This window comes from Chrysochloris asiatica, unplaced genomic scaffold (assembly GCF_000296735.1).
Source record: "Chrysochloris asiatica unplaced genomic scaffold, ChrAsi1.0 scaffold00298, whole genome shotgun sequence".
NCBI lineage: Eukaryota > Metazoa > Chordata > Mammalia > Afrosoricida > Chrysochloridae > Chrysochloris > Chrysochloris asiatica.
This window is the reverse complement of record NW_006408816.1, coordinates 1,016,403-1,028,657: the sequence shown is the minus strand read 5'-3', so window position 1 is coordinate 1,028,657 and position 12,255 is coordinate 1,016,403. Positions and strand designations below refer to the sequence as shown.

At 35.9% G+C, this 12,255-nt stretch overlaps 1 protein-coding gene and 1 pseudogene across 1 annotated transcript in view; one reads left to right on the top strand and one right to left on the bottom strand.

Moving 5' to 3' along the window:
- The window catches only part of LOC102817604 (1,4-alpha-glucan-branching enzyme-like), a 477,609-nt gene that overhangs the window by 137,083 nt on the left and 328,271 nt on the right, over nucleotides 1–12,255 (bottom strand). The window contains exon 8 of the mRNA XM_006874745.1: nucleotides 3,697–3,812. Within this exon, the coding sequence (XP_006874807.1) occupies nucleotides 3,697–3,812 (116 nt within the window). The remainder of the gene's footprint in view (nucleotides 1–3,696; nucleotides 3,813–12,255) is intronic.
- Nucleotides 10,301–11,312, top strand: LOC102817226 (annotated as a pseudogene).

Sequence of the window (12,255 nt, the reverse complement as noted above, 5' to 3'; positions counted from 1 at the left end):
ACAGGGGATTCTACATTTCAAATTCTAGATACATTTTTTTCACTAAGTAAGTTTGTTGTTGTTTTTGTCATTAAGTGCCATCGAATCAGTTCTGACTCATAGGGACTCTGTATAGGGTTTCTGAAAAGCAGCTAGTAGATTTGTACTGCCGACCTTGTGGTTTGCAGTCCAGTGCTGACCTTACAGCATCATGCCAGGAGTCCATCTAGGAAAGTTAGATTCCTCTTAATTTATGGAAAGCAAATTAAAAGCATTATAAAATTAAATCATAATCTTTAAATTATTTAAAATATTTTTTCACTTTATGCAATATGGATTTACTATGATAAAAAAGAGAGTATGACATCTTCAAATTCCTTTTACCTGTCCTTACACCTGCTAAGCTTGGATGGCACTGTAGGATAAGCATTGGATCCTTAACTTCAAGGTCACAGTTCAAGCACACCAGCTGCTTTGGAGAACCATGAGGCTTTCTGCTTCCATAAAGATTTACAACCTTGGAAACCCTATATAGGGTGGCAAGGGATTTGTTTGTGTTTGGGCTTATCATTTTTGTTTTTTGGCTTATTATTCTTGTTTTCACCACACTTCTGTTACTTTATTGTAGTTATTTCTGTGATGCTGGACGCTTTATCATTAGAGTTTCAAATTCAAACAGCTGAACAGGTTTCAGCAGAGCTTCGAGACTAAGACCAACTAGAAAAGCCTAGCGATCTTCCAAAATTAACCAATGAAAACTTTATGAATCCCAGCAGAATACAGTTCAACTTTGCTTTGGACACATTATCAACAGGGTTAGTTGCTGGTAGAGGACATAATATTTGGTGAAGTAGGGAGCCAATCACATCAAGGGATGCCCTCTGTGACATGGATTGGCACAGTAGCCACTTCAATGGATTTAAACATGCCTACGATTTTGAGAATGAGGTAGGGTGAACAATGCTTTGTTTTGTTGTATATAAGGTCATTGTGAGTCAAAATTGACTCAATGGTGATTATAGTATTTTTTACTTGTTAGAATTAAATAATTTATTTCTATTCTTATTTTAGTTGTTTATTCTTATGTTTGTAATTAAATCAAATGAATGCTCAACATCAGTCTTCTCTCTCAATTCCGTTTCTCTTTGCCTGTCTCTCATTTTTTGCTGGATTTCATCATTGAGGGATAGCTTCAATTATAATCATGGTTGACTTATTCCCTGAGTTCTTTCATGTTTATACCTTAATGATAAATCAACTATGAAATTCTTCAGTCATACTTGTTTTCCTGAAATATGGTAGAAATTGCTGCTGGCAATTGTCTGAAGCCAGTCATTTTTTCTGTCTTTACAAGTAAATCTTTTTCATTAGATACCTTCTAATGAATTTTCTCTCTAAAAAAAAAATTATTTTATTGTTGTTGTTAGGATTATGCACAGCAACACATATACCAATTCAAACTTTTCTACATGTACATTTCAGTGACTCTGATTACATTCCTTGAGTTTACAACTCTTCTTACCCTCTTTTTTCTGGGTATTCTTTCCCATTAACTTAAACTCACTGCCTCCTAAATTTCCTTTCTATTCTTCCAAGTGTTTTTGTCAATTTAGTCCCATATACATAGCTCTTTAAAAAGCATTATGTTCACAGCAGACATTTTTTATAGTTAAGATAAACTATTATTTGGTTTTATGAATACTTCAGGGGATAGTCTAAGTTCAGGTTTTAAGACTGTTGTTGTTAGGTGCCACCAAGTTGGTACCAACTCATAGTGACTTTATGTACAACAGAACGAAACACCGTCCAGTTCTGGGCCAACCTCACAACTATTGCTATGTTTGAGCCCATTGCTGCTGCCACTTTGCGAATCTATCTGGCTGGGTGTCTTCCTCTTTTTCTCTGACCCTCCACTTTATCAAACATAACAAACTTCTCCAGTGCCTGATCCCTCCCGACCATATGTCCAAAGTGTGAGACACGATGTCTGGCCATTCTGGTCTCCAAGGAGCACTCTGGCTGTACTTCATCCGACACAAATCTATTTTTTTGTTGTTGTTTTTCTTTTACTTTCTTCCTTATTCACTGTCCAACTTTCGCATATATATGAGATTATTGAAAATAAAATGGCTTAGGTCAGGTGCACTTTAGTCCTCAAACTGACATCTTTGCTCTTGAATATTTTAAAGACGTCTTGTACAGTAGATTTGCCCAATGTAATACGTTTTAAAATAAATACTCTTTATATCTGATTTTTATAAATTTAACAGTCTCTATGCTAATTATTTTATTTCAATTATTCCTGGTATATTGTATGCCCTTTTAATGTGTAATTAGTTTCTTTTCCCTTATCTCATATTCTCATTACGTTATTATTGTTGAGGGTCATTCAGTCAGTTCTGATCCATAGTGACCCTGTATAGGGTTTCCAAGGAGTGAGCAACTGGTGAGCTTGAACCACCGACCTTGCAGTTCGAACTGACTTTGCAGTTCAGCTCATTAACCCACAGCACCACACCAGAGCTTATATTTAATTATTCTCATTTTAGGAAAAAGATATTTGTTATATACCTCTGAATGTTTCTATGTCTTTCATTGTTTCTTTTTCTTTCTTTAACATTTCCTTGGCTGTCTACACATGAAATATATATTCCCTTTCCATGAAATTCAATTCATTTTCCCAGCTCAGCATAGTTTCCAGAAAAACGCCTAGGTCTCAACAGAGATGGTCCTACAGAGTATTGCAGGGGTTTCAGTATAGCAGAGGATCTTCTTTCACTTGAACCATGCCTGATTTCTAATCTGGATGGTGTTAGTGAAGCCTGTCACCTTTTATAGATTCGATATCTTTCTTAAGAATTTCTTGTGAACATGGCACCATGATTAAGAGTAAGTAGCTTCAAACACCACCGTAGAACTACTTCCAATTTCTTTCCTGACAGTCACTTTTCAAGATTTACAATTTAAATTTGTTCTCACTTTTCTTAATTTGTTGTTGCTAAGGAATATTTTGTCATAAAAAAAAAAAAAAAATTGTCCACCATGTTATTGGTGGAGTAGTTAGGATTCTATGAAAACTCTTCAGGATACAACTTTGAAGGTAAAAGTCTCAGATTAATATTTTAAGTTATAAATTGATAATTTAATTTTAACTGAATAAATATGCATTTAACATATATTTTCTTAAGTATATATATTCAAAGGTATTCATCATTCATTAAATTTCTCATTTAATATTTGTGGTATTTATATTTCAATTCAAATGCTGTCAGTTACATATCCCAAGGGTGTTTCAATAAAATTAAAAAGCAAAACATTTTTTTAATAGATGTTAAGGATTGTTGTTATTGATAAGTACCATAGAATCTGTTCCAACTCATAATAACTCTTTTTTTAGGGTTTCCAAGGAGTGACTGGTAAGTTTGAACCACCGGCCATGCCTTAGTAGTCTAGTGCTTATCCTACAATGCCACACCAGGATAAGGAGAGCATATTGTAAATAGGAATATCTCAACACAATTAATTATATTGTATTTATTTTTTTCTCTATCTCGTATCTTACCAAACAGGGACAAAAATGCCTACAGAAAAGACATTCACATGGAACTAATAAAAATAAAGCCAACAATAATGGTCATTGTAGCTGTTTTAACTCAATTCCAGTCTGTTTGTAAATGTTCAATAAGAAAACAAAAATCAGTACATCATATTACATACCCATTCCATGGTGGTGATAGAGCATGGAGGTAACACCATCAAAGCGAAATCCATCAAAACCATATTCTTCCAGCCACCATCTTATATTTGACAGGAGAAATCTTAAAACTTCCCAACTAAAATGTTAAGAAAAATATATTTAAGTAAAATGTAGATAGTGGATTTTTTTAAAATCATCATATATTTGCTAAAAGAATGTAAAAGGGCTTCAGATACTTGGTTTACAAATTTCATTTTCATATCATTACATTTTCTAGGAACTTTCTGAAGTTTCTCTTAGCAATTAAAATTATAAAGTGATCTGATGTTAAGAATCATGAAGTTCAAAGAAATATATCACTGAAAAATCAGAAAAATTACTAAGAAATACAGAATTTGATGTAACTCAATTTAAGAGTCAAATTCATTAGATTATCTTCTGCCACAAGAATTACTAAATATCTGTGGAAAATTAAGAAGTGGAAAGCAATATGAAAGTTTGGCCCCAAGGACAGGGACTACATCTCATTCAATGTGGTATCCGAGGCAACCAGAATAGTTATTATTATATAGCATTGTTCAGTAAAATATGTTACCAATTTCTGCATTTCCATCAAAATTTTTCATATATTTTTCAAATATAGCTATATGACTTCGTGTCCTTTTAAAAAATGCATATTCACTGCTAGTAGAAAAACATGTACCTCAAGTCAACATACTACAACTTAAAACAATATTCAACTTACAATAAAAAGTCAAGAAAAGAGAGATAAAATCAATTTCATGACAAGTACCATCACACTGGAGTCCTGGTGTGGTGCTGTGGGTTAATGCACCAGACTGTGAAGCCATTTGAACTGCAAGGTTGGCAGTTCAAGCTCACCAGCTGCTCCTCGGAAACCCTATACAGGGTCGCTATGGGTCGGAAACGACTCGACAGCAACTCAACAACAACAAGAACAGCCATCACATTACTAGACTATTGTTTTGTAGAAGCAAAAACCAAAATATGTGTATTAAAAACACATGTGATTACTAAAGTAGAAAGTTCTGCAAGCTAAACAACCCCATATCCATAAAAACAGAACGAAAACAAAGAATGGTACAACTCAATTAAAAACAAAGAAACACAAAATAAGTCTAATTTGGACAACTGAAAAGAGGGCATCATCAATTAGCATTTTCTTTAGTCATACAGTTATGGTTGAGTTGTTTATCTTATTAAAACAATGGTTTTAAGACTTTAATTCCTCATTTAGTTTAATGACAAAGCTGTAATAGTATACACAAATCTTTAACCCATTTGAAATTTACGTTTTGTTAAGTCTCCAAATATTTAAGCGCAATCTGATATAAATAGGGATTAAGTCATCACAATCAATTCAAGAATAGTAATCTAAACTGCTTTAAGCAGGTCACGGTAGATTTTTAAAATTTACTGAAAGTTTACAAAATAACAAAAAACAAAACCCGTATAGATTCAAGCAATCCAACAGATGTGAAAGAGAGCCAAGTGGTTCTACACTGTTGGGCCTAAATAATGAAGATGGTAGATTTTGCTTATGATTTTATTAAGACACAATCATTTAAGCAAAAGAGTCCTGTTCAACAAAAATAAATAAATAAATACAATCTATTTTACACTTATCAAGATAAATTACCCAAGTTTGTATAGTAATGTTAGTTTCTATATTTTTAAACAAGGTATGGGTATTTCCGCCGGAGAAAGAAGAGGCTTTCTGCTCCCGTAAAGATTTACAACCTCGGAAACCCTGTACAGGGTCACTATGAGTCGGAACCGTCTCGATGGCATTTAATAACAACAACAACAATGTGTATCTCAGAAAGACAGGCATAAATTTATATACTATCCTATCAGTATTTCTTCAAAAGCAATGTTTTAAAGAAGACATAAACATTTGTAATTGGCCATTTGGCAATACATACTCTACTACTCCAAACTATGTGTCTCTTGGTGTGGCACTGTAGGATCACTACTGGACTGTGAACAAGGTAGGCAGTTCAAATCCATAAGTTGCTCCTTGGAAACCCTATACAGGGTCACTATGAGTCAGGGCCAACTCAACAGCACTTAACAACAACAAACTATTTGAAATAAAGCACTTTAAAGATTTTTTTTGCCCCTAGCTTCTTATAGGGTAGTGGTTACGAATCGGACTGCGAGCCACAAGGTCAACAGTTCGAAACTACCAGCTGTTCTACGGGAGAAAGATGAGGCTTTCTGCTCCTGTAAAGATTTACAGCCTTGGAAACCATGTACTGGGTCGCTATGAATCGGAACCGACTCCATGGCACATAACAACAACAACAAATCTTCTTATAATATGTAAACACTAAATTACTGTAAATATTTAATGATTACATAAATATATTTATCTAAGATTGTTGTTATTGTTAAGTGGCATAGAGTTGGTTCTAATTCATAGAGACCTAGAATAGGGTTTCTGAGCAGCTACTGGTGAGTTTGAACCACTGACATTGTGGCCCAAACTGACCTTGCAATCCTGTGCTTATCCTAAAGTACCATACCAGAAGTCAAGGATCTCATCGGGCCTCAGGCTAAAAACCAGCTTTCATGACTCATGGTGCTATAGGCTTAGCACTGGACTATTATCCTTGGCAAGGTTTGCAGTTCAAACCCACCAGCCACTCTTGGAAATCAGGGTCACTATGAGACAGAGTCAACTTAAAAGCCCACAACAACAATGATTTATTACAGCAAAACAAAACAGAAAAAGAAAGGATGGGAAGGGAGAAAGGAAAGCAGTGGGAAGGGAAGGAGAGAGAGAGAGAGCAGGGTAGAGGCAAGGGAGGTACCCAGAAATAAAGCAGGCATTCAACATAAACCACATTGTTTATGCAAAGAATTTAGATACAGTGAGCCACTCTTATCAGTTCTGGATTGGCAGCAGCCCTCTCTGAAGACCAAGACAACGGTCAGGTAAGTCTTTCTAAGGACAGTAGTTTCAGGAATCTATGTTAACACTTTTCTGCACAAAAGTTAACTTTTATTGAATAACTATAAAATATTAGTATGGGTTACTAAATGGATGACAAAACAAAACAAAAAATTCTTTACTTAGTAATTTTATTTCAGAGGCATTCAGATCTCCAAATCAAAAGGAAGAATCTTAAGCATAAATTTAAAATCTAAATACCTGAGGACCTTTGGCAGATTTATTCTGCTCTGCATGCTATCCTACAACCACTGGAAAAATGAAAACACTAATCTCAAATATGAATGAACAAGTACACTGAATCTGAGATAGGACCTTTAAATAGAACACAAAAGCAGACTTAAGGAAAATGTCATCAGTGAAAATATAGATTTCTGAAAGATATCTATAACTATTTCTACCATAATAATTTAAAAATTCAATACCAATATTTTCTAATTTTTTCCTTATTTCGGGAGTTGAAAGAAAGAGGAAATAAAACTATGTTACAAAATATAACTGAATTAGAAATATCGTTCAATGTGTTCTGTAATAATAAATGAACTGAATCATCTCAAGTGACTGGTTTGCCTTGAGTCAAACTATGAAAATGTCTGGCAAAGGGTATAATAAAAAAGGCAATTTACTTTTTTTTTTTACCTCAAAATGTCATCAGACAGACTATAACACAGTTGATATATTCAGTTGATTAGAGTCCCATAAAAAATATAAAGCAGAATTTAAGATCAGGGTTTTACTTTGTTGTACTCCAAGAGACAAGGCAGGATTTTAAGTTTATTCCATTGGCATAAGGTTTTTAATGCCTATCTTTACAAACCAAAGGGCAACCTAGTTCCATACAATTGTGTAGGAGCTAACTATTAGAAGGTAATTCCAAAAAATATACACTTCAAGGAGCAGTATATATAAGTGAACAGGTATAAAAAGCAACTATTAAGGTATTAACTTTATATCTGAAACTAATTAACATTCATGTTAAATACTAATACTGTGCCATCCACACACCCAATGAGCTAACTCCCACTTTTTTTTAAAGCTCAAAGTTACTAATTAATAAACAGAGAACAGTAATAAAATGCAACTGGTTTTCCAATAATTTAAAGTCAGTAAAAATTTTAAATCACAGGTGTCTGATATAGAAACTGAATACATCATTGGATATACATTTAAGGATTTATAACAATCAAAATAATCAGAAGTCTAATTACAGGGTCAGCAATAAAACCCCACTAATTGCTCCCGGGAAACCCTATATAGGATTGCTATGAGTTACAACTGACTTAATGGTGCTTAACAACAACAATTGATTTAGAAGTCAGAAATACTCAACCTGTAACCAAGAAATGAGGATTTATTAAGGAAAATTTGCCACAAATAATTCAAATATTTAAAAATATTCCCCAAATTTCACAAAAATATATTGATTGTCTCATATTTGGTAATGAACTTTATGATGAAATAAAATACAGCCTAATGTTCTTGGTCAGTGAGTATAATTATAAATAATATAATTCATTTAATAGACCTACATTTTGTAAGGATATCTGCCTCTTGTTATTGTTATTGTGTGTACTATTGAGAGAGGTTGGTTAGTTTGGAGTACCAATATTTCAGTTATTCTAAAGTACTATACCAGGCAGGATTCAAATATTTGCCTAATGTTTTATTTATTTTCACAACAAAATAACTTCCAATGCTTTTAAAATAAGTCACTTAGTCCCCTGGGTGTTTTTAAAAACCTAGTAGAAGGAAACTTCAGGTTTTGGTGGCAGCAGAGTAGAGTCAGGTAGGACAGGGGAAGGGCTGAAAACCCAGAGCAGCTGCTCTTACAAACAGCACCAGAGTTCTGTATCTACCATAATGTTCAGGGCATCAGTTTCTTGTAACCACAAGTAGGAAAATCACAGTATAAAGGAAAATATTGCTATTTAGGAATCAGTCAAGACACAGGACGCCCTCTGTGGCCATCCCACCTGGGCAGATGTCAGAGGGCAGGGCTACAGCCAGATGTGCACAGGAAACCAGCTCTAAAAGCAGTACAGTGACATTTGCAAAAGGAAGTGTGGAGAGATTTTACAAATTTTTTCCTCTTCTTCCATGCTGCGCCATATTTGCCCAGCCCAGATGCCTTCAGGTGGGTGAGCGCACACCCCCAAAACAGTCCAGTGTTGAGACCACAGTTTTCCCACAGCACAGAGAGAAAGAGCCCCATCAGTCCAAGGACAAATTCTTTGGCTGCTGCTTTTGACTTCTGCCTGTGGGTTCCTAAAGTTAACTTGTGTGGGACCCTTTACTCCTGCCTATCAAGTAAGGAAAAAAAAAAAAGCAGGTTTGCCCTGACAGACAAATCATAAGAAAAATCTGTAAAATCCAAACATAAAAAGAAGCAGCTATTTCAAAAAATTAGGCTGTGCATACGCAGATACCTGACTTTTAGAAACAAATATAGTAGACAAACTTTCTCCCATTAACTTCTCAGTGTTTATCTGTGTACCTCTACGGTAGTAACTAGGGTAGGGGTCTGTGCAAGTGGACACCCCAACCCACTACTGGAGGCTTCTACAGTGCACATTCACTGCCTGTGTAGCAAGGCGACTGGCCAGTCAGCCACATTTTATTTTTGTTTCAAAGTGGTGGTTTTTGTCTCTGCTTTTATATTGCTTCTGCTTTGGGGCCATTTGATCACATATTTTTCCTGATCGTGGGAGATTTTTCTCCCTACATTATCCATGAAGAGTCAGTAATCATTGCCATATAGCCAAACTACAAGCATACCCCATAATAATCCACCATTGAGACAAAAACCAGTAACAGCTGCTAAGCATTACATGCAAAAAGGGAAGCCTAACTCCTGATTATATCCAGCAGGAGGCACACAGTAAACTCAATAACACAGCAACAAACATCCATTTAAGCATTAAAAACCCACATAACTACTAGAAATTACCAACAAAAGATATCAAAACATGTCCCAAAAAATGAAGAGTAACTGAGGCAAATGAGCAGGAGACAAAGGCTTTGTAGAAGACGAGGAGCAGGTTTTGGATTTACCTGAGAAGGAATTCAAAAGAATGATATGGAAACAAATGCAAATGCTCCAAAAAGGGGTGGAGGAAAACAAGGACTGGAAAGTACTACAAGAGCAATCAAACACAATTGATACAGCATTGGAAACTATTCAAAACCTGCAAAAAGAGGTCCAGATAATTAATAATAAGAAATCAGAATTGGACAATACACTGAAAGGGGAAAGGAACAGAACTGAAGAGATGGAAGCCAGGAACAGCGAGCTGGAAGATAGATTTCTCAATACTGCTAAGGTAGAAAAACAAGCGGAAAAAAGGATTAAAAAATCTGAAGAGAGTCTAAGATTCTTGCTGCATAACATGAAAAGGAACACCTTTAAGAATTATTGGCATTCCAGAACAGGAAGAATCAGAGAAGTCCACAGAAGAGATAGTTGAAGAGCTTCTGGAAGAAAATTCCCCTAACATCTTGAAAGATGAGAAGATAAACACTCAAGAAGCGAAACACACCCCAGGAAGGATAGACCCCAAAAGAAAATCACCAAGACATATAATAATCAAGCTCTCTAAAATCAAAGACAAGGAGAGAATCCTAAAAGCTGCCAGCCCCCCATCCCCAAGATGGCAGCCGCAGAAGACAAATTGTTGCTGCCAAGGCTCCCTGAGCTGTTTGAAACCTGCAAGCAGTTTCTAGATGAAGTGGAAGTAGCCACTGAATACACTGGTTCCTGGATAGACCAGGAAAAGGTGTTCAAGGGAGTGGACTTCGTTGAGAAGGTTGCGAAAATGTTGTTGCAGCTCGACTTGTGGAGCCAAAATGAAGATTTAGAAGAGATTGCTTCCGCCAATCTTAAGTGTATGTTGGTGTCAGCATTTCAAGGAAACCTTGCCAAGAAACAAGTCAACTCCAGCAAGCGTCTAGTTCATTTGAAGTGCGCTCAAGAACACTTTAAAAATTGCTAAACTCAGTGCCATTACTATCATGAGGCAGACTTTGAGCTATGAAAACCCAAGAACAACTCTGCTGAAAATAACACTGGTAGCTCCTCCATGGCCTATTCTAGCCTTGTCGTTATAGCATCTCAAAGACAGGCTAAAATAGAGAGATAAAAGAAGAAGGAGATGGATCACAGATTTTCTGCATTGAAGTCTGCTGTGGAAAGTGGTCAAGTGGATGATGAGTGTGTTCGTGAATATTACCTCCTTCACTTTCGAAGGTGGATTGGTATCAGTCTGGAAGAAATTGACAGCATTGATCAAGAGACAGATTCTGAGAGAAAACAATTCCTCAAAAGAGGTATCAACTTCACACACATCTCATCAGGACAGGCCGCCAATGAAACTCTTCATTCTCACTAGAGACATGGCCCAAGCTAAGGTATTTGGAGCTGGTGATCCAAGCCTGGCAATTCTGACAGGGAATGACTGGTGTAAACAGCATCGGAAACATGGAGCATTACCTGATCAGCGACTAGCCAAGACAGCATCGGTGTTCAAAATGGCTTAGCAACAGGAAGACCAGGAACAAAAGGAGGAAGATGATGATGAGAAAATACTGCATGGAGCCTGGGAGTGGGATGTCTGGAAGGACACCCATACTAAGAATTATGGCAACAGACAGAACATGGGCTAAACGTCCCACAACAAGATGGGCCTACAGGGGTTCATGTCTTCTCCTTCAAGGAAAGGTGTACGGTCTACCCCTCCCCTGGGTTCCTGCTTTGGCAAAGATACTTCATCTTGCTTTGAATTCAGTAAAGTGTCAATTGATTAAAAACAAAAACAAAAGCAGCCAAGGAAAACAGAAATGTTACTTACAAAGGCAACCAAATCAAATAATTCAGGAGAAACCATGTGGGTAAGAAGGCAATGGGGAGACATATACAAAATCCTAAAAAAAAAAAAAAAAACAAAAAAACTGCCAACCAAGAATTGTCTATCCAACAAAACTGTCAATCAAATATGATGATGCAATCAAAACATTCCAGGATAAACAGAATCTAAAAGATTTTGTTAAAGCCAATCTAGCACTTCAAAACATCCTAAAGGGAATTCTTTGGACTGAAAACCAACAAGAAGAGACTACAACCAGAGACTGACAGGAGTGGTAACACCATTTGAAACTCAGACTATGGATAGCAGAGTACAGAATAGAACAAAATTACAACAATGAATTCAAAGGAGCTGGTAGGATAATTGAAGATCAAATTAATAACAATGTCAAAGAAGGGGAAAATGTAGGAACAGAGATCCAGGTGGTGAGGAGGTCCGGTACATTACAGGATACAATAGACTGTCTCAAATGGAGGGAAAAGTTAATAGACTATAAGGTAACCCCAAAGTTAATAATTCACAAGTTACCATGAAAATGAACTTCAAAGCAGAATAAGCAAACATGAAAAATAAGAAGAAACCAAGAAGAAATAGCACAAAAAATACAAACAGCATGAAGAACAAAGTAACTAACAGCACTACCAAAAAATTAACATAGTGGCAGCAATTAATTCATACCTATAGATAATTACTTTGAATGTCAATGGATTAAATGAACCAGTGAGGAGACAGACAGTGGCAGA